Below are 23946 nucleotides of genomic sequence, written 5' to 3' on the forward strand. Positions count from 1 at the left end.
TTCAGCATTGTAACAGGGCATTGATCCTGGGACATATGTGCATGGCCCAGCGCCCTGTTTCGACGCTTGGGTGGACAGCTGGGTCAGGTGACTAAGCATTACATGACAGTAGCTCACAGGCAGTGCAAAAAATAATAATAATAATAAAAAAAAATTCATCATTAACAGTCCAGTGAGCTCCTCAGCCAGTTTTTTTTTAAACTCTTGGCTATAAATTATCTTAATTTGCTGATTTTAGAATGTCTAATTTCAGTTGAGTTCGGAAACAATTTATTGCATGTTTGTAATATGACTAAATATTGTTTCCAAACTCAACCAATTCAAAGTTTAAGTTTATACCATTGCAGGAGAACAGACTCAGACTCAGGGACCAGAATAACCAACTGCAGTAGAGATTAAAACATTCAGATGAGGTATTGTCAGAGATTGAGGGACAAATTGATAAACAGAAAAGCAACAAGTCACTAGGCCTACTTGGTACACACAAGAGTTCTGAAGGCTTGGGTATTGTTTTGTTTTGATTGTTTTCTACAAGAGTTTTTTGGGCTTTTTCACTGCTTGTTTTTATGTTAGAATTTCAGGTCCTGTCGAGACTCAGTTTTTGTATTCTTTATTTCAACACTAAATTCAATATAAAATTCAGTTCTGATATTTTTCAATGTATTTTATGCTACCCACAAAAAGTTATAAAAGTTGCCTTCAAAAATGCATGGGAATTTATGTTTGCTCTTACAGACACACTGAAACATAAAGAATATTAAAATTCAGCCCTTGCTTTCAAGGAGGAACTCTTAAAACAAGAAGTTACCAAACACTGACATAAAGTGAACTTTGGTAAACACATTATTACTTCCTTTGTATCCTTCTCCCACTCTCATCTTGATGCCGTCTTATGTCTAAAATGTCCTTCAGGCACTGGTGCATCAACCCTCTACCTCCTTCCTCTTTCAAATACCTCCTCAAACTATATTTCTTCCATGGAGCCAAGGCTTGAAAAATTTACCCAACCCTCAAACCCATACACATATTATCCTCACAATCTGCAAACCCTTTAACTTCAACAAAATACTTAGTCGTTCTGACCTGCCTACTTGCTTTTAGCTCTTTTCCTCCTGTCCAGCTTCCTCCTTTTATAGTATTTTCCACTTTTCCATGACCAGGACTTCTCCCTGGCTCTTTATACCTTCAACAGCTGCTGCACACAGGCTTGTCCAAAAATTCCCACTTGCTCTGTAAGTAAGTAGGTTCTCTCAAGCCTGCATAAAGCCCATCAATGTTAGTCTGCCATATGTGCACACTGCACTGCTGTATGAGGAATCTCTCTCATGGGCATTCTGTGTCTTAACCATTGTCTTTGTCTTCAGAATGCAAAGTCCCCAGAGCAGGGACAGTGTCTTCCTGTATGTGTTCTGTACAGCATTGACCGCATGGTATTCAACAAATAATTTATTAATTACCTTTCTGTTCAGAGCCACACCGTCTTCACAATCCAATACAGCACAATCTACATTTAGAGATGGAATTTTTTGTATCTTCCTTTCATCATCTGCAGGTACATATAGCACGGCTCTTCTAGGTACATACTTGTGAGAAGGTCTGGAGTGATAACCAAGTTTAGGAACATCAGCTGACAGTGAGGAGCTTTTCCTTTTAAAAAAAAAAAAAAGGAATTGAAATTACACACCTGATTATAATTTGGAAAACAAACAAACAAACAAACAAACAAACAAAAACGTTAATGTGTTTTTTTAAAAGAGGACATTCACACTGAGGTACAACCACTCAACTATTGGAATCAGAATCTATATCAGGAGAAATCTATCTTATAATTAAATATATTTTAAAAACTACTTTGAAAGAACATTAAGATGGCAAAGTCAAACACTCAAAAGTTAGGAAATGCCAGAGTTAAGTTTCTCTAGGCATCCTTAATCCCCCCCGTGCATATCTTTTATGCCTTTATCTAGTATGATCACATACTATTTTTTCCACAGGACCACTGCCTCATTTAGTGCACAGGACAGACCTGCTCTGCAAATGAATCAGGATTGCATAGTGAAGGAGGTTGTTGTCTGTAGAACCGCTACCTCATTGACGGAGGGTTTATAGTGAATGAGGCAGCAGCTGTAGGAAAAGAAAAGATGGTCTCATGGGTTAAGGTTAAGCAGTTGAATGCTGCCTAGAAGAATGGGATTTTATTCCTGCCTCTGCTGCAGAATTCCTTCATGATTCTAGACAAGTCACATAAACCAAACTTTGCAATTCTAGCCGTTACTAACTTTTAAGTGCTTGATTTCACAACCTTAATGTTATTTTAATATTGGGAGGGGGTATTGTTAATTAAGAAAACTGAAAAAAAATTACCCAAATTCCATCATGTGGAACCATATTGATATCCACATGAGTACCATTAGGATTGGAACCTTTAGATCCCTAGCACAGACCTTTATGATTTGAATTAACAGGATAACTGGTAGCAGAAGTAAGCTGTTACCCTCTATGTGGACCAGCTTCTGGAGAGTGAGGAGAGACACACTTTCCCAGTATATTTTCAGATATTTGATGATAGCAGTGGAATACTGGGACTCAGGAATCCTGGGTTTTATTCCAGGTTCTAGTTATTATAAATCTCCTGCCCCATTTACTCCAGCTTGCCCCCTCTGCTCCATCTTTTCGTTTGTGCCCACTCAGACTGTCTCCTGTTCTGTCTCCCTCTGCTCCTCACTCCTACTCTGTCCCTGTTCTCCCCATTCCTAACCCCCAGAGCATGCACTTTTTAGCATGCCCCTGTTCAAACAAATCAGGCTGATTCCCTTTTCTCCTCCATATTGCCTGGGTGCCAGCTGTGGGGGCAGTGAGAGCACAATGGTAATAAAATAAAATGAGACAATCTCTCTGCTCTTAGTTGTGGTGCTTAATGGAATTGCAGGAAAAGCCCTGCTCAGCCACTGCAGCCTAGGATGGAGCATGCTCAATCCAGTTAGCACATAAAAGCTATGCGAAGCATGGTCACTGCAAATGGAATCTTCAGAGAACAACACTGCCAGCTTCTAACAATTATCTACTGAGTGTGTGCAAGCCACAATTTTCAGAGGTTTAAAACTTGGCAAACTTGAGCAGATTTTCACAGGGACACCACTGCCAAATTTCAAGTCGCTGCTCGAAAGCATGGAAGCACTTCAGCCTCTCAATGAAATAGCTGTACAAATTTTTTAACACAGGCAAAACAACTTATTTTTGCCTTAACATTCTTGGAAATAACTGAACCATTTTAGCTAAAATTTTCCAAATTAATAAATCAGAGGAGGATACCTGCATGGAAAAATCAACCTCAACACTTACAGTTTGGGTGAAAATAGGGATTTATGTTGGAAAGTTTTAGACAGCCTTAACTACTGGAGATGATGCCAGTCATCTAAAATAAAAAACTACATAGATAACTATATGCATACAACTATCTCTTTAAATATAAATTATAGAGAGACTGAAAGCAAAAAAGTATATATTATATAATACAAATATAAATAGCAACTGCCCATTCTGCAGTTGGTGTAACAAGAACTCCTCACAATCGTAGATTAGCGTTTTGTGTTTCTCGCTACTATCTTAGCCAAAACATAACTAAAACTCATGATTGTTCTATAACATGCTTTAATAAAATTGTCTCAGAAAACCACCCCCAAACATGTCCATATTGATCAAGAAAACAGTGCTAACAAAAACTGTGTTTAAACATTGTATCAACCCTATATAAACAAAAAGACGGTTATTTACCTTGTAACAGTTGTTCTTTGAGATGTGTTGCTCATGTCCATTCCATTCTAGGTGTGTGCACCTCTGTGCATGGTTACCGGAATTTTTTTTCCTTAGCAGTATCCGTAGGGCCGGCTCCGGCACCCCCTGGAGTCCCGCACACATGCTGCGGTATATGAGGTACCACCGGCCCTATGCCCCCTCAGTTTCTTCTTGCCATCAACCCTGACAGCAGGGATGGGGGGGCGGGTCATGGATTGGACATGAGCAACACATCTCGAAGAGCAATAGTTACAATGTAAGTAACCATTTCTTCTTCTTTGAGTGCTTCCTCATGTTGATTCCATTCTATGTGACTCACAAGCAATACCTTGGAGGCGGGTTCAGAATTTATCGGTGAGCCATTTGCAGCACTGCCTTGCCAAAGCTGGCATCGTCCGGTGCCTATTGAACGATGGTGTAGTGGGAGGTGAAAGTGTGCACTGATGACCAGGAAGTGGCTTTGCATATGTCTTGAATGTGCACCTGCGTCAGAAATGCCGCCCACAAAGCCTGCGCTCTGGTAATCTCAGATACCCTTCAAGCTGAGGTAATTGCTACCAGGAAGGCCACCTTCCAGGACAGCAACAACAATGGGCACAATGCCAAGGGCTCAAATGGGGTCCCCCTGAGCCTGGAGAGAACCAGATTTAGATCCCAGGGAGAAAATGGATTTCTAACCTGAGGGTAGAGCCTCTCTATGCCTTTCAGGAACCTAATTACCATGTCATGGGGAAAAAATGATTTCCCTTGAAAGGCAGAAATAGCCACCAGATGCACCTTCAGTGAGGCGATAGCTAGGCCTTGTAGTTTAAGGTGTGACAGGTAGTCTAAAACAGTCTGGATCGAAGCCTGCTGGGCTGAGACTCCCCGCAATGACGCCCAGCAGGTAAACCATTTCCACTTGGCTATATACGATGCTCTAGTGGAGGGTTTTCTGCTACCCCATAGAATTTGTTGCACCTCAGAAGAACAAGCTTGTTCCTCTGGATTCAGTCACTCAGCCTCCAAGCCGTCAGGTGTAGAGACTCCAGGTATGGATGGAACAGCTGCCCCGGTCCTGGGAGAGGAGATTATGCCAATGTGGCAACTTAGCAGGAGGGCAACTGACAGCTCCAGCAACATTGCGAACCAATGTTGCTGCAGCTAGGCAGGCGTTATCAGGATGACATCCACTTTGTCCCTCTTGATTTTTATCAGGACCTTGTGAATCAGCAGTATGGGCAAAAAGGCATACGTAAGCGTCCCTGACCATGGAAGAAGAAAGGTATCGGACAGCACCCCTTCATCGAGTCCATGAATGGAGCATAACTGATGGCACTTCTTGTTCAGTTTGGAAGTGAATAGGTCCACTTGGGGAAACCCCCACTTTTGGAGGATCGTGTGGACCATCTTCGGGTGGAGCGACCATTTGTGGCGGGGTAAGAGGGACCTGCTGAGGTGGTTCGCTGTGGTGTTCTTGATACCTGGGAGGTGGGAAGCCACCAGGTGTATATTGTGTCTTATTTCGAAGTCCCACAGACACACTGCCTCCTGGCACAGGGCTGGGGAGCAGGCCCCGCCTTACCTGTTGATATAATACATTGCGGCAGTGTTGTCCATCAGAACCTGGACCACCTTGCCCATCAAAATAGGAAGGAATACTCTGCATGCTAACCATATCACCCTGAGATCCCTGATATTTATGTGCAACCCACAGTCCTCCTTTGTCCAGGTTCCTTGGGTACTATGATTGGAGCAGATATGTGTCTCATACCCCAGGTCCGAAGTGTGTGATATCAGGGTGACTGAAGGAACCAGCTCTTCGAAAGGCATTCCTCACATGACTGACTGGGGGGTCTAACTACCAGGTTAGGGAGGAAAGGACTTGCAGGGGTATGATGACCACTCTGTCCAAGGAGTGTCTTCTCAGGGCGTACACTGAAATCAGCCATGACTGTAGTGATCTGAGTCTTAGATGTGTGTTCCGTACCACATATGTGCAAGCTGTCATGTGGCTCATCAGCTGCAAGCAAGTCTGGGCCGTTGTAAGGTGATAGGTGTAAAGGCATGTGATAAGGCTTGATGTGCTCCGCTAAGACTGAGGGTTTGTATTTTTAGATTTCGGTGCTGAGAAAAGAGCAGCCGGATGAGGAAGTAACTGTAAAACCAGTTTAGAGCAGCTCGAGTCTAGCTAAGGCAGTAACAAGTAACCGCAGCTTATAGTGGATTGGTCCCTAGCTAAGTGCCAATAGCAGAGAGAATAACAAGTGTTAAGACCCAATCCCCAAGTGGATTGAGATATAACCAATGAGCTTAGTGCTAGAAGTGGGGGGAAAGAGTATATTGGGACACCCAGGGGCCGCCCTGCCTCAGAAGTCTCCGTAGGCCGGTGGAGGTACCAGCGGTGCTACGTGACAGGTCTGTTCCTGGTGTAGTCCGCTTACGGGGAGAGATAGGCTTCCCATCCCTTATTGTGGTAAGCGCCTGACTTCCTGACTTGTATTGCTGCTAGCTTGAATAAACAGCTTTTGCAGTCAGAGGCTTGTCTGTCTGCCTTTTCCTCAGCACTGAGATCTCAAAGCACGAACCCTCCGTTTCGGCAGAGCACACTTGACATGGCGTCAAACCGAGTCTGTGGCAAAAAATCCCTGGCTTGCATGGAGTTGAGAATGGCCCCGATGATTTCTATTCTATAAACTGGTACTAGTGTGGACTTTTGTTCGTTCACCAGCAGGCCTAGGCGATGATAGATGGCCCCTTCCAAGTTGAGACTGGTCTGAACCTGAGACTGGAACCTGCCTTTGATCAGCCAGTCGTCCAGATACGGGTAAATTTGCATGCCCTGTCATCTGAGATGTGTGGCTACAACCACCATGCACTTCATGAATACCATGAGGCGGAAGACAGGCCAAAGGAACTTCTTCAACTCACACAGATCTAAAATGGGTCTGAGGCCCCCTTATGTCTTGGGGATGAGGAAGTACTGGGATTAGAACCCTTTTCCCCTCATGTCCCCCTCAGTATCCTCACTTTGAGGAGGCTCTTCACCTCTAGCACAAGGAGATGCTAGAAGAGGGATGGGGAAGGAGATTTGAGGGGCGGGGGGGAAGAAAACTGTAGAGTGTAGCCCACTGTGATGATTCCAAGGACCCAATAGTCCAATGTAATGCGAGCCCACTTGGGAAGGAAGGAGGATCCTGACTGGAGACTGGGAAGCTGTCCTCAGGCACACCAACAAGACGGCTGGCACTGTCCACTAGAGTGCCGGGAGAGGCCCAGTTGATGAGCTGATGAGGAGGACAGGGCTGTTGGTGCCTTCTGAAACTCCCATCCCAAAGTGTGGAACCGGGTAACTGGGCTGTTGCTGTTGAGGGTAGAACTGCTGTCTCAAGGCTTGGGGCAACTTTCCCTCCTGGGACTGGTGTAAAGGCCCAGTGAACATAAAGGTGGCCATCGAGTGCTTCAACCCATGAAGCTTGACGTCCATCTGGTCTGAAAAAAGTGCACCTTTCTCTCCCATTGAACAGAAGGTCCTGGGTGGATTGCTGCACTTCTGCAGTTTCTGACAGCCCCTTTGCAGTTGACTGACAGTTGAGACCGGCACTTTCTGTGCCTTGTAATTAACTCATTGTCTGTGAAATCTCTGTGAAGCATTCCCTCCTGTAGTTACCTGCTTCTGCCTCTGTGCAGTCCAGTTAATTGCTTTTGCCTCTGTGCTTTTCAGAGCAACTAGTTGTCACCATGTGGCAGACCAGGGTTTGATTCCTGGTCAAGGAACCACGGCTTTGTAGTTAGTTGCCTGTTTAATACTTTCTGATATCAGTTTATGTTTTGTGCTTAATTGTTTTTATGTCCTTTTATAACTAGTTAAACCTATACTCCTGTGTTTTATAATTAAACTCATTTATTTCCAATTGATTAATTATTGACTCTGGGGGATCTTTTACCTGTCGGAACAAACAGAAGGTCCTGGATGGATTGCTGCACTTCTTGGGACAGACACAGCCGAAGCCATAGCTCTTGCCACAGAGTCTGCCGTGTCCGAGGCTGCCTGCAGAGCGGCTCTGGTCACTGTTCTACCTTCCTCCAGGATGGCTGTAAGGTCCAGCACTTGCTCTTAAGGTAAAGCCTCACCAAAGCTTAAGGGAGTCCCAGAGGTTGTAATTGTACCTCCCTAACAATGCCTGCTGGTTAGCAGTTCTAAACTGAAGGCTTGCCATAGAATTAACCTTCCTGCCAAACAGTTGTAGTCCTTGTTTTTCGATGTGGAGCAGGACTGACCAAGCCTGTCCCGTTCGTTTGCAGACACCATCACTAAAATCCCGGTGAAGAGTGAGTGAAAAGATATTCAAATCCCTTTGCAGGGACATAGTATTTTTTCTCAGCCCTTTTGGAAATTGGTGGCAGAGACGATGGAGTGTGCCACAGGCCCTTAACCAACTTGAGAACCCCTTCATGAACTGACAGGGCAACCCGAGCTGGCAATATGGCTGCCAGGATATCAAATAGGTTATCTGTGGTTTCTTTAAGCTCCACCGCTTCCAAGCCCAGATTAGAGGCCACCCTCTTAAGGAGCTCCTGATGGGCTCTAAAATCATCCAGTGGAACAGACAGACTTCACCATGGTCACCTTGTCCAGGGATGAAGAGGACGACTGCAGCAGTGTGGAGGGTGGTGGCATATCTTCCTGCGGTGGGGCCATGGATGCTGATGTCCTATCCTGGGGGTCAGAGTCCACATCTGATCCTGAGTCCCAAGTCCCTTCTGGAGCTGCTGGGGCTGTCGATTATTTCTCCAATGACCGGTAGGAAAAAATTGGCCTGGAGCCATGGGGAACCCCCATGGGTTCCAATATGGCCATTGCATGAGCCATTGCCCCTGGGTCCAACCCAATGGTGAAGGGTTTTTGGGTCACAGTGGTGTCTGGAGCAGGCCATGGACTTGTCCTCTCCCGAGGAGTAGGAGTTGCTAGCCAAGGACCATGGGGGGGCTCCTGCTGACTCCCTCTGGCTGTCTCGTGGCGACTCCTGCCATTGCCTGGGTGATAGTGACTGGCGCCTCAACCCCTCAGACCCATTGTGGTCCTCGGCACATTGACGTGCGTGGGGTGTCAGGGAATGGGACCTCAAGGACCGGTGACAGGACTGCCCAGTTCAGTACCATGGAGCCTTATGCCAGGAAGTAGAAGAGTGCCCCGGTGCTGGAGATCTACGCCAGTGCTGACTGCCTCTGGGCAAGCCTTTCAATGACAGTGACCAGCTTTGATGTCTGACCACCACGGGGGAGTCTCTCGATGCTGGGGACTGGGAATGGCGCCACTCTGCCGCTGGGGATCTTGGTGCCAGAGAGCGTGTTCGGTGCCATGTCGAGCTCCTCTGTGCCAGAGACTGAGATTGGCTGTGTTCCCTCATTGGAGACCATCTTCGATCCGGAGACCTCTGACGGTACCATGTGGTCATTGGCGACCGACTCCGAGGATCTTTGTCTCAACGGCGGAGACTGTCGTCTCAGAGACCGGCTCTGAGGCGATGCACCTCAAGGCTCAGATGACCGATGCAGCCAATGAGGGTGTCCCATCATGGGTTTCCCCTTTGAATTTGGAACCTTATCTTTTCCCGGCGCTGGAGTAGGCTTAGGCATGGGCGGCAAGGGGAGAGCCATCAGGTCTCTCACTGCCTAAAGCACCTCTAGTGTTGACAGCACCATGGGTTGGAGGGTATCCTTTCCACTCCCCACAGTTGGGGTGGCTCCCTTGGAGGGCTTGGAGCCCTAAAGGGCGAGTCCTGTTCCAGGTGCCCTGGCACAGCTGGTTGGACCAATATGGGGCCCTCGCTAGACCCTGCATCCCTGGTGTTCTGCAGTATGGGGGAGCAGTCGTTGTCTGAGTGCCACTTCTTCTATCTCTTTCTTGGTGGGGAAGAAGGGCGGTGCTGTGATGTCTCTGGTGCCAGTGGGGCACTCTGCACTGATGATGTACTCTGCACCGAGGCAGAACGTGGTGGTTCCGAAGCTGGTGTCAGTGCCGCTTCCATGAGAAGGGCCTTCAGGCAGATCTCCCTCTCTTTTTGAGTTCTCAGCCTGAAGCCCTTGCAAATCCTGCACATATCCTTCCTGTGCAATTTCCCCAAACACTTTAAGCAACTGTCATGGGGGTTGCTGAGCAGGAACGGCTTGTTGCAAACCGTGTAGGGGACTAACACTTAACACTAACTAACTGACTAACTAACTACCGTACTTAACAAACAAAAGAACTATCTAATTAACAATCACTAAGAAACAGGGGAATCAAAGCACTTGCAGTAGAACAAGCAAGAAAACGAAGTTCCAGCAACTGTCAGTGGCGGAAAGAAGAAACTGAAAGAAGGGGTGTAGGGCTGGCAGCACCTCATATAACGCGACTTATGCAAGGGACTCCAGTGGGCACCAGAGCCAGCCCTACGGATACTGCTAAGGGGAAAAAAATTCCGGTAACTGTGCATGGAGGCGCACCCACACCCAAAATGGAATTGACATGAGCAAGCACTCAAAGAACATTCAAGTTCTCTCTATTAAAGAGCTAATGCATTTATTTGTTTAAATGCTGCATCAGACAGATTTTATTTTTTTAAATGGTACTGCCTGAATAAAATGTGCCTGTTTTTATTAGAAGAGAAAAAATCTCTGGAGCTGGGGTCTCTCTCATTAGATGGAACACCTTAGTAGTGCTTCATTTTACCTATATGACCAAGCAGGCAGCTGGCTGACTTTCTTACACCTTTCGTATACTTACAATGGGATTTGCATTTGCAAGCTTCAGGGAAAAAAATGCTTCGGCTTGTGTTGTTGCCTTTTATAAATTATGGCTTTATTAAGATGAAATAATTTACAATGAAGGTGGGTAAGCACTGCACTCTTTCTTTTAAAGAAAAAAAGAGGAATAATGAGACAAAAAGATCAGTTCTCTAGTCTTGCTCTGGTTATAAGTCCTCTGTATACAATCAACTTCATGCTTACAACTAGGACTCACTGAAAAAATAATGTCACTAGTCTTTGACTGTTTCTAGCTGTTAAACTATATTAAAATACAGCTAAAACATGTTAAATGTTTTTCTACATAACATTCTATACATAAATCAATTAATATATCTGTTCTGCATCTGATGGAAAAACAGTGAGAGTAATTAACCACTGGAACAATTTACAAAGGATCATGGTGGATTGATTCTCCATCACTGGCAATTTTTAAATCAAGACTTTAGGAATTATTTTAGGAAAGTACTATGGCCTGTGTTATGCAGGGGGTAGACTAAATGATCACAAGGGTCACTTCTGTCCTTGGAATCTATGAATCTATGAAAGAGAAGTAAAAGAAGAAATTTAATAGAGTGAGACAGAGAGAGACAGAGAGAAAGAGAACCACAGGTGACAGATGCTAATCATGTCACTTAGAGGAAGGTTCTTAGATACCATAGTGATGGGCATGGCATAAAAACCTGAATAGGACAAAATAAAATAGAATATTATTCCTTTGTGTAAGCAATTGCCACAAGGTTTTTAAGCAATTGTGAAGTGAAGGGAAGATGGTCTGTGCAAATATAAATGAGAGGGAGTCATCCAAGAGACATATTAGATCTCTAGCAAGATGTGATCCATGCTTTGAAAAAGTTTGAGAAACCCTATTGTAAAAGATGTGGTCTATACAGAACACATGATGTAGTATGGTATAAAGGTTTTAATTACACTCATTTGGGATGGCCTCTATAACTAATGCCATTTCTACCACATCACACAATTATGCATTATCATACACTTATACAGCATGTTGGAATGATGTGAAGTGATCCACATTTAATGCAGAATATGTAATTAACACATGAATATAATTGATACATACACTTTTATATTTCCATTAACATACCACCTTCCACATAGTTACCTTCTGATCACACCAAAACACTAGTGTGCCACAAGAGTTTGCTACATGACTAACCCTTCCAGATGCTTGTAAATGAATACAGTCTACTTAAACTACAAAAATGGCAGAGAGTTGCAATGCTTCCAATGAATAACTAAGTCCCTGTCACGTCCTGATTTCTTTAGCTCGAGGTTGTTATTTTCAAAAATTAAAAATAGATTTAATAGAAAAAGTATTAAGAAAGATCTGCTGGGGTTTTAACTCTAAGGACCTACTTGAAAATTACAACTATATCACGACCTACCTTGCCAGTTATGTAACTGTCCTTGGTCGATGTGCTTTGGTAGCCTGGAAGAAACGGCTGCTGTTCTATTGTTTGTCTGGTAATGCTAAATGGGACCTAATCACCCGGGCAATTTTGCTGTTAAATAAAAATTATGCATTATTTATTAGAAGTGCCGGTGCTGTCCTTATTAATAAATCTTCTTCATCTATGACTGCAATAGCTTCAAGAAACATGCAGTTGGGATCTTGACACTCAGCACCTAGGAGACGAACTACTGAGATTCATTCTCCTCTGCCAATTTTTTTAAAACAACTAATGTTCCTTGTTTTATGTGGTAATGATAACAGAAATTGTGACAACTAGCATGGCTGCTAGTTAATTTAATTTAATGCCACTTTTGTGTACTATATTTTGGGGGGTGGAGGGGACGATGAGGAAGAGGAGAAGGAAGAAGAATTGACATTTATCTTAAATAAAGACTGGAGAGAGTCTTTTTCATTGTGACACAGAGGTCAGTGAAGAAGTTTGCAGTCCTTCACTAAATGTATATGAGGTGACAAAGTGATCAGTTTCCATTCTCTTTCTCTGAGTGCTTCCACCTGTAGCTCTCAAAGACACAAAGAAGTCAAAGAACTCAGTCCCTTAATGGCTAACTCTAATGCTACAGACAAGTAGCCCCTAAAGCATCCCTGATGACTACCTATTACTAGTTGTCTAACCTAGAGTAATTTGATAGATGTGAATAAAACCATAATCCCAGAGCACACTGAGATGAGATGCATCACCTGTCAAACATGTTACATGAGACTTTTTGCTAGCCGTAATTACACTGAAAGCTACGGGACCGACCAGCTTCCTTTTACATCTGCAGACACTGTTTATGTTATTCAGCATTGACTCTCTGATGTGATATAGCTTCCAGAAGGAAAAACTGTCATGACCTTCAGACCAGATTTAGAAATCATGAGTCAGCTGTCACCACTTACGAGTGTAAACTTTAATTTAAACAGTTCAGCAGTGAGACTCCACTAAAAGAATATCTGAATCTAAAGAAGCAGTGAAGTTAATCCATTAAAATATCATCACCTGAGAGGTTTAAAAGTAAGAAAGAATATTAACCAGGGACCACTGCAAATTTCCCTTGAGCTTACCAACCTTGGAACCCCATTGGCTCTATATAGGTTTCTTAGAACTCATGCTATTCCAGATACACTGTCAATTTGTCAAATTGTTTAGGCTTAGTAAATCTAAAACAAAATCATCTTTTTTTTCTTTTAAAATCTGTTGCAGGAAAATGGTTTCACAGGCATAATTACAGATTCTTTTTCCTATTTTCTTTTAAAAAGATAATATGGCCAAAATGTAAAATAAGAGCTTGTAACAAATATGTTTAGACATGATTACAATAAGCATTTTCACACATTATTCTTTTTGATGTACAGTATATAGATTTTGGATTTTTACTCTCCAGTAAATTCCTCTTCTGTTTTCATAGAGCATTTTCCCTGCATAATCACATGTTCATTTTATGCTACCTAAAAAGATGGTGAAATTTTGAGGAATAATGGGACATCCTTTATTAGGGGATTTACCTATGGATTTCTTTAAAAGAGATGATGGCAAGAGTTAGGCCCAGGACATTGCATATATTAACATTTTGGTATTCTGTTAGCAAATGTTGTCCCAGTTATCTCCATTTTTGTTGGTGTTTTGAATTAACATAAATCTATGAAACAGTGAACAAACAAACAAACAAAAACAAATACATCTGAGTCCTATTGTTGGCCCCCCAATATTGCTTCACATGTGCCTCTTTGAATGCAAAGCTATTTTCTTAATTACGCAAAACTACGTATAACTGAGCTTAAATCAAACAAATGGACATACTCCAAGAAGGAGTTGACTAACAAACTGTTATTTCTTTTAAGCAAATACAAATGAGTACTAGACTATTAGGTATTAGCTATTTAATTGTTTTGCAGCATGCTGTATTCATTCATATCATTTTGTTTTATAGCATATTGGTATTTAGTGGGGTCTTGGAACTGTATCTAGATTTTCTTAAGAATTGTAGCACGATACATATTTTTTCACCAAATACTAAAAAGATGGCAAAGTGAAAAGCACCTGTATTCACCTTATATAGTTTCATCTCAAAAAAAATATTTCTTTCTTCTGAACAAACAAAACAAAACTTTTCTGTTTATTGAAAGATGCTGCACTTTCCATTGTAAATTGTATGTCACTGAAATTAGTGATAACAGTGTAACAGAAGATATACAAGACATGAAATCTCCCTGCTACGTACTACTGTATGTTTCCAGGCCCTGATCACACACAAGCTTCCATATATAGTTAACTTTACACACTGTTTATAGTCTCATTAAAGTCAATGGCAGAACTCACAGTTAAGCATGTGCTTAAGTCTTTGCAGGATCAGGGTGGTACTCTGTATCCAGTCCTTTCCTATGTTTATTATAGACCAAGTAATTCCAGAAGGGCTGCTAGGCTACAATGCATCTAACAGATTGAAATGATAAACCTCTAGTTCTGTAAGCCTTGGCACCAGTGATGGTCTAAGTGTGTGATACTGATTCAGAAGAGCGTGGATTAGACAATTCACAAAAAATGAATCACATTCAGCCATCTCAGTGCATGTTTCTGACTCCCTCGACACGTGATCGTTAGCTATAGGCAATCCTATTTATTCATGGTGGACAAGTTAAGAGAGGTTGTGAGACCCAACATTAAAAAGCCTGGTATAATCGAGGCAGCCTAAGAAGCAAATGTTTACATTTTTCCCTGTTAGGCTTTAAAAAAACAGAATAAAAATAACAATGAAAACCCTCAAAAGAAATATTCTATTTCTAGTTTTACTTTGCATAATTATCAGGGACTATCTGACAAATAATCTAACAAAGGTGCAGACAAAGGAAAGTGATATGAAATTACAAAACACCACAATTTGCATAGTAATTCCTTCTAATTAAGAAAAGAAGATATAAATTGTTTGTTATAAACACCAGTGGGCCTTGTGCAAACACTAACAGCTCACAACTGAGCCAAGCTAAGTATCTGTCTAATCAAAACTTCTTTCCAAAGAGTTTTATTGGTACAGCTGCAGAGCATGAATTTTATCACACATGCTAATAATCACAGTTATGGTACTAACATTTTAATCATTTGTTCTGCAGGCTTGTTTCTCAAACAATTAGCACTAATGAATGGCCAGAATACCTCGGATCATATATGTATAATTGCAGTCAAGAGCAGTTCTTGTCTGCATGTACATTTCAATTTACCTCTGGGGATAATGTTTGTTAATTGTATTTCTTTATACAGCAAGTGAAAAAAAAGCTGCTTGCTCAAAAAGGGGCTAAGTGTTCTCTTCTTTCCCTTTGTTCCCACAAGAAGCTAAAGTCACTTCAAGAGGCACTTAATCCCATCATCCATGGTTACAATTGCCTTACAGCATCAATCAAAAAGAATCTGAAGTAAAATGATGCAGCTATATTGTGTAATTAAAAGCAATTCAGGTAGTTATTGCTTGGGGCACTTTCCAGATCCAAATACTTAAAATAGCACTGCAGGGATTCTAAATACTGTAGTGTTTTAAATTTGGTCAACTACAACATCTCACAGAGGAAGGGGAGGAATATGCAAAAAATAAATCTCTCCTAGTGTGTATTGTAAAGCAAAAGAAAAGAGGAACAGCTAACGTTTGAAGTGACACAATCTCCAACTCTCCATATAAATGGAAAATAAAAATATCTAGAAGAGAGTAAAGGAAAGGAGAAAGAAAAGTTTTAAAGAAAAACAAATTCCCTACAATTGTTAAAAAGTGAACATGCGAAAAAATGCTAAAGCTCTCTTTAATGGAAAACAGAAGATCTCCTTATGAGCTGTAAAATCAGAATACAGGACCTCTGAAAATCCACATTTGTCCTAATTCAAATGAAATGTATTATGTACTCGTTTAATTAAAGTTATTTATGTTAAAAGGCAAGATGTGTGATATTTACTTCTAAATACATTCAGAACTTTCCTGAGGTATTCTACCTTAGAAATGCCACTAACAGAGATCCAATTATGCTTAAATCAAAACTAAGGGTTATCAACATATCAAACACACAGCTTTACATTTTGATTTCTTCCTTTGTTCTTAAACGGATAAGGGCATTTCTTGCTTCTTTTTTAAAAACAAAGAATACACTTTTTCTCCCTCAAAATGTAAGCCAACAGCTACTTGCTATGGAACATTCTAGATTTTGTGGTTTCAAATCTTTGGAAAAACCATCTTTCCTTAGAAAAAAAATATTTTGAAATATGCATGATTTGATTCTAACACATCAATAGGCCTGATTTGATCTCACATTGCCGTAAATTAAGATTAATTCTACTGAAGTAGATGGAGTTATATAGGTGTAAAACCAAAGTAAGCAAGATCAGAATCAAGCCCAGTCTCTCCTTAAACTTTAAGAAGTTTAAACCAAAAACCTTAAACATTTCTACTAAACCAATAACCATACAGGAGATGTGTGCAGAGTGATAGGGACACTACAGTGGGCTGAAGAGCTCCCAACTACCCAGTGTATTTTGAATTTTAACCCTCACAGTAAGCAGCACTGGACCACAAAAGGATAGTTTGGAGGGAGTCACTCTTTAGAGCGGTGATTCCCAACCAGGGGTACACAAACCCCTGGAGGTATGCAGACGTCTTCTAGGGGGTGCATCAACTCATCTAGATGTTTGTCTAGCTTTACAACGGGGTACATGAAAAGCACTAGCGAAGTCAGTACAAACTAAAATTTCATACCAACGATGACTTGTTTATACTATTCTATATGCTATACACTGAAAAGTAAGTATAATATTTATATTCCAATTGATTTATTTCATAATTGTATGGTAAAAATTAGAAAGTAAGCAATTTTTCAGTAATAATGTGCTGTGACACTTTTGTCTTTTTATGTCTGATTTAATAACCAAGTAGTTTTTAAGTTAGGTGAAACTGGGGGGGGTACGCAAGACAAATCAGACTCATGAAAGGGGTACAGCAGTCTGGAAAGGTTGAGAGCCACTGCTGTAGAGCAGTTGCCCGTTGGAAAAACTGTAGTGAGGAGAAATGAAAAAGAGGCTTTCAAGTAATCTTCTGCAAGCAGTTGCTAGAACTGATAGCACACATCACACTATATCCAAAAAAGCAGAGAGGTAAACAAAACAGGAAAGGAAAGTCTTGCTGTTAAAAAAAAAAATTGCCATGTAGAAATATGAGAGAACAAGGCAGGATAGTGTTTAAATGGGAAAATTTGTACAAATCAAAAGCTGACTGCAAGTCACATTAGTGCAGAATTTTGATTTTAGTTGCTACTTATTATGACTTTTTTCCTCTCTGACAATAAATCCAATGAAAATCATGTAAATAGAAAACAGAACCTTACTGAGAAAGAAAAAAAGACTGAGCACAAACCAGATGCTAACTGGCAAAAATTTAAAATAATAGACTGAAACCATAAAATGATAAAAGGGTATCATAGGTTAAATAGTTAACCAAATCTACTCCTCCCACCAGCCCCAAACCTAAAAAATGACCTCTTATTTACCCCCATCATATTCTTTCAACTACACTGACCCTGCTGTTTAAGAACATTCAGGGCTCCACCATACTTGAATAGTTTGGACTGAAGACCAGTTTTTCTCTTACCAGTTTAAAACAGCTAAATAATAATAAATAAATAAAAAATCACACTTCCGATGTATGCCGGAGCATTCACTCTCTTTTTTACACTGTGGTAACCTTTGAATAACTCACCCTTGCCAATAAAGTATCATTCAGTTGAACGGTGCTACATACATTCCTTACACCTTTAGCATTATTGAAGTTTTAGCTTCCTCAGGACCCTAACTGCTGCTTAAAGAAACCATAGTCATTGAACTGCAATGCAAAAACTCTGTATTTGTCTGTCACAGACTGACATTCATGTGGAGACATATTAATTAAAGGAATATGCGGTTAGAATAATTTATTTACTTGACTGGAAAATTTGGGCTTTATTTCTCATCAAATATAATATAAAATTAAACTTTTTAAAGTGTTTGTTTATATCTCTATATTTTATTAATATCACTCTACATGTCATTGTATCTATACCATTATAAGGAAATATTATAGAGTATTTTCTTGGAAGAAATTTCTTCATGATATAATACAGTTTGATCTCAGTAGTTTGTGACAGGGTATTACAACATTTTTAATTTAAAAAGCTTTTTGTTATTTAAAGTTAAAGATAACAGTCACTAATCTATCAGGAAAGGATTATGCACAAGTTACCTCAAAAAAGAACATATAAACTTTTAGCAATAAAAGAGGAATTATTTTGAATATATTCTGTTGTTATTTATTATACACCAGCATTGTGCTCAGAGCCATAAAACAGAAAGACAACAACATGAACCCCTACCCCAAGAAGAGGAGGTTACTTATCTATAACTGAGGTTCTTTGAGATGTGTGGTCCCTATTTGTATTCCAAACATGTGTGTGCATGTGCGTCATGCGCTGGAGCTGGAAGTTTTCAGCAGCAGTGTCCTTTGATCTACATGCACATCTTATGTTGCCATGTGCTCCAGGCAAGGTTATAAGAGACTGTGTGGGGTGACGTGCCCTCAGTCACCCTCTTACCATTGAACAGACAAAATGCAGCAGAGAGGATGGCAGGCAGGTACTGGAATACACATCTCGAAGAACCTTCAGTTATAGATAAGTAACCTCTCCTTCTTCTTCAAGTGATGGTCAAAGAATTATACGTATTCCAAATGCGGGTTAGTATGGAGCAGTCATCAGCTCAAGGTTGGTGTGAGGACGCGATGCCTGTTGCAGCACGGCACATCCTATAGTTGCGTTCACAGCTGCCCACTGCCCCTCTTGATCGTTCCACAATGACCACAAAAAGACATGAGGATGTGTGGAAGGTGCGAGTCCTATACAAGTAGAAGGCCAGTGCCTTGTGGATAACCAAGGAGTGCAGTATCCTGTTCGTAAGAGTGGTATGTGGTTTAGGATGGAAGACTGAGAGATGGACTGACTGGTTGAGGTGGAATTCGGAGATGACTTTTGGAAGGGAGTTAGGGTGAAGTTGCAGGGAGACTTTGTCCTTATGGAAGATGGTATACGGGGGCTCAGCTATCATGGCCGCAAAGTCACTGACCCATCGAGTGGAAGTGATAGCCACGAGGAAGAGGACCTTCATGGATAGGTATGAGAGGGAGCATGTGGCCAGTGGTTCGAAGGGGGGTCTGGTAAGGGCAGATAGCACAACATTAAGGTCCCAGAGGGTGTTTGACTAAGAACTGGAAGGAAGCAGTTCGCTAGGCCTTTAAGAAAGCGGGTAGTGGTAGGGTGGGTAAACAGTGACCAGTGGGGGAGGAAGGTGCCATGTGCCACGCGGTGAACACAGATTGAGTTAAGTGTGAGGCCTGAGTTCTTAATTTCCAGGAGACAGTCTAGGATGACTGGCATGGAGTTGTCCTGGAGGGGAAAATGGTGGCGTTGTGCCAAGGAAGGGAAGCACTTCCATTGTGCGGCGTAGCATGCCTGCGTGGAATTCCATCTGCTGTGTGTCAGTATACAGCGAAGAGGTGATGAACAAGCATTGACAACATGCGAGCCCCATCCAAAAATCAAGCCATCAGATGAAGCGGGCCCAGGTTGGGGTGTTGAACCTTGCCATGTTCCTGGATGAGAAGGTCCAGCAGGGCAGGGTGGGGGCTGATTGGTGGGAGGGTGGACAGTCTTAGGAGATCAGGAAACCAGAAGTGTTGGGGCCAACATGGGGGTATCAGGATGATCGTGACCCAGTTCCAGCAGTTCTTATGCAGAACTTGGTGGAGCTCGGGAATGGGGGTAAAGGTGTATTGGAGGCCACCGTGCCATGGAAGGAAGAGGGCATCACCCTTGGAATCTTGACTCCCGATTCCCTTGGAGCAGTAGAGGGGAAATTTGCAGTTTTCATGAGTGGCGAAGAGATCCCAACAAGGGGTGCCCCGGGTACTGCAGATGGAGCAGAAAGTGAGGTGATGGAGCTCCCACTCGTGGTTTCAGTACCAGGTCTGGCTGAATGTGTCCACCAGAGAGTTCTGCATCCCTAGGAGGCATGCCACGTGAGGCATGATGTTGTGGTGGAGACATCAGTCCAGAGGCAGATGACCTCTGTGCAGAATGACCGGGACTTGGTGCTACCCTGTCAGTTTATGTATGCCACTGTGGTAGTATTGTCTGAGAGTATCTGGATGTGTTGATCGCAGAGAAGAGGCAGGAAAATGCGGCAAGTCAGGTGAATCACATGCAGCTCCAAGATGTCGATATGCATGTGCACCTCCCAGGAAGTCCATGTCCCTGGTGCAGCATGGCCGTCTAGCAGTGCACCCCAGACCTCTAGGAAGATGTGTGTAATAAGGGTGGCTATAGGGACAGGAGTGGCGAAGGGGGCCAGGGAGTACCTCACCGGGTTTTGTCTGGGGAGAAGGATGTCGCCACTGGGACTGGTGGTACCGGGTTGTGTTCTGGGTCTGCCTTTTGATCAGACCAGCATAGTTCTGGTGGAGGGGCATGGATGGAGTGGTGCAAGGCCAGTTGAGGTGGGTACAGGTGGTGGTATTGATCCCACGTGGGCCAGTGTGGTCATGGAGTAGGCTCCAGTGGATACTGTGGGAAATACCACAGGAAAAAGGTTACCATTGCAGCTGGACTGGAGGTAGCCTGTCTGGTGTGGCAGACACGCTCAGAGTCTGAGCTGTGCCTGAACAACAGGAAGAATGACAGTTCCTCTGTGAAAAAGCCCTCTGAGTCTGAAGAGGCCTCCAGCAGCGCTGGGGTCATTGATGCAGGCAGGCTGACGGTAACTGGGTGCAGATCCCAGCCCAGGAAGAGCAGTGCATCTACCACTGTAGGCAGTGATGGAGCCGAGAGGAGCGATGAGGACAAGTATGGCAAGTCAAGGTATGACATCAGGGATTCGGCCTGGCTGCGTGTCCAGGGCACTTCTGGCTCTGCGGTGAAAAGGATCTGCAGATGTCACAGGGCACTGCTAGATGCACTTCCCTCAGGCAGTAGAGGCAGCAGCCATGGTCGTCACTCACAGAGAAAGAACGAGGGCAGGAAGTGCAATTCTTAAACCTCAGGACACAGTTCATAGTCAGGACAAGGTCAGGGTGGGCTCACAAAGGGTCAACGATCTACACTAACTAACTGCAGGTATGAACACCACTAAGAAAAGACGTAAACTAACTAATTATATACAACGGACAATTTCTCTCATAGATACTACAAGCATGAAGAGAAAAGATTCTGACTCCGACCATGTCGTGAAAGGAAACAGAGTGCGTCGTTCTGCACAGCCTCTTATAACTTCACCTGGAGTTCGTAGCAATATAAGACGCATGTGTGGGTCAACGGACCCTGCTGCTGAAACCTTCTGGCTCCAGCACATGGCACACATGCGCACCCACGTTTAGAATACATATAAGGACCATCACTCGAAGAACCTTGAAATCTAAAGAGACAGAATAGTCACAGGATGTACTGAAAGATCCACTATAAAGGTCTATCTTAGAATGTTTATCTATAATAAATACAGAGATATAAATGGTTGCATTTTCACTGGAAAGGGTTCACGTTTGTTGACTCTGCAGAAGAAGTGAGTTTTGAGGAGGTATTTTCTTTGCATATCTGCTACCAAAAAAACCAATTAGTTCATTGTGAATAAAGATTTAAATTCTCTGCTCTGATCAGTCTTCAGATACTTCTATTTACAAATTCTGTTAACAATATTTTTACACCTATACATATACATATTTACACTTTCCCCCTCTTTTCTAAACTGTACTCCTCTGTTTCCTCAAAGTTGGTCCCCATAACAGGTTACAGAGCTCTTTCAATTCCTGCCATTGATCCAGCTGTGTACATATTGGCTAAATGCTGCAAGGTCAAGATCAAGATCAGGATTTGAAAATTCAGTGCTAATTAATGTGATTACAATCAGAGTCTCAAGCAGCCAAAGTCTTCAGTAGAGTTTAGGAGCAATGTACTTAAGAATTAAAAACAAACAAACAGAATCCTTCACACATTCAACCAACTCTATAAAGTGCCATTCCAGCTTGCTAAACCATAAAGTGACTATTTCCCCCCAAAATGTATGTAGGTTAGCTATTCATTCCACACATGGTACAAGGCAAAGGGAAAATGGTACAGACCTTAAAAGATAGTAACTTTGATTTATGTTACAAGTTCAAACAAGTTACGGTAAAAATGTGTTTATTCTGAATAAGTTGAAAATCTTCTGAAAAAAAATAATTAAATGAAACAAAACATGACTCTAGTAAGGGAAAACGTATACAAAGGCACCAGTACTATAGAAGGTCTAAGGAGGAATGAATTTGTTAACTATTTTGAGGAGGAATTTTGTGTACTCTTGAGACTCATATATTGTTGGGCACATTCTGCCTTGGTTTGCAACTTTTGCCATTCTACTGTTAGTCAAGGCATAATTTGGCCCTATAATTCTTGTATACTTACTTAGAAATATGGGTCATCTATGCTGATGAATAAAGCCTACTTATATTTGCACTAAGAAAAACAAAACAATCCAGCAGTCTTTATCTGGATTTATATCCTAATCCTGTAAACACTTAACTACATAAGTAGTCCCAATGAAATCAATGGGGCTACTCACATGCTTACAGTTAAGCATGTGCTTAAATGTTTGCAGGATTAGTGGCTTATTTTGAATTCTGAAACAGTTCAATTTCCAACTGTTTTTGGAACGTATCCAGGCCAACCTGTTTTTCCTTTCAAGTTCTGTACACATTATAGATGTGAAATATACAGACTGGTGCAAAATTGAGCATTGCTCATGCAATGTAGATGGTGAATGTTTGTCTTTCACTGAAAACAAAATCTCTTAATACTACTAACTGGAGAAAAAATATTGCATAATATTTTCTGGTAAGCCGAAAAGCAGAAACCTGATTCTAATGAGTTAAGAGTTTTAGGCTGCAGAACTACTGTGAATTCCATTAAACACATTTAAGATGGTTTACATTCCAAGTCACTAGATACTGAAGAATATTTGAAAAGAAGTTATTAGTGAATATTGAATTTCTGAAGTATAATTTATACTCTGAAATGTAATGTAATGTGTATTTGAACCTGATAGATTGAAAGCATGATAATGCAGTATTTGAACTGGTTCAACATCGGTCTATCTGCACAAAGTGATATATAACCTCTGCCTGCATTTAAGGTGATAGAAACGTTAAAAGATGTAGCTGGATAAACAATTTGGAAATAAAAATGCTTTGCAAATAACACTCAGCTGTAACCAACACTTAATTTATTTCAGCAACTGGTTGAATGCAGAAGAATTGTATGGAAATATTGCTCAGAATGACACATAACAAGCATAGGTATTTACTTTTTAACTAGTCAGATTTATAAGAGCAATGAAATGTCTGCATAAGTACTTTATAGCAGCCTGATACGGACTCACTGTTTCAACCAGCTCTTTAACTAACCCCACAAGTTAACAAAGGCAACAACATGAATCCTTAATACACACACATTAAGATAAGAAAGCATTCATTAAGCAATATCTATACTGTTTTTATTAAAGAAATATCACTCTTATTTTTAGTATATTTAAGTACAGTATAACATTTTCTTAAAAGGTCCCAGAGGTATCTTGATTAGCAATAAAAAACAAATTCTCCCTTAACTTCAATCACAAGAGTTAATTTCTTATTGCACTGAAATTCCAGAACTCAATCATAAAAAAGTCATATGCAAGTCTTCATTAACCATGCAAAAATATAAAATCAGATTGGTTGTGTATCCCTCTGTCGCCCTTCTGCATCATTAATGATTTGAAGAAGTCTTTCCATAATAATTACAACATGAAATAATAAGTATATGCACAGCATATTCCATCTGAGAATTAA

General features: G+C 41.7%; 1 protein-coding gene across 7 annotated transcripts in view; it reads right to left on the reverse strand.

Annotated features, from left to right (window-relative positions):
- The window catches only part of CLYBL (citramalyl-CoA lyase), a 242967-nt gene that overhangs the window by 109406 nt on the left and 109615 nt on the right, over positions 1-23946 (reverse strand). For all 7 annotated transcript variants that reach the window (XR_010917762.1, XR_010917761.1, XR_010917760.1 and 4 more), the window contains exon 2: positions 1458-1647. Coding sequence is in view for 4 of the 7 variants with exons in the window: in XM_067536787.1 (XP_067392888.1) it covers positions 1458-1647 (190 nt within the window). In the remaining 3 variants the exon portion in view is untranslated. The remainder of the gene's footprint in view (positions 1-1457; positions 1648-23946) is intronic.

The sequence above is a fragment of the Emydura macquarii genome, unplaced genomic scaffold (genome assembly GCF_026122565.2).
Source record: "Emydura macquarii macquarii isolate MOO-44397 ecotype Brisbane River unplaced genomic scaffold, CSIRO-AGI_Emac_v2 contig_3671, whole genome shotgun sequence".
Lineage (NCBI taxonomy): Eukaryota > Metazoa > Chordata > Testudines > Chelidae > Emydura > Emydura macquarii.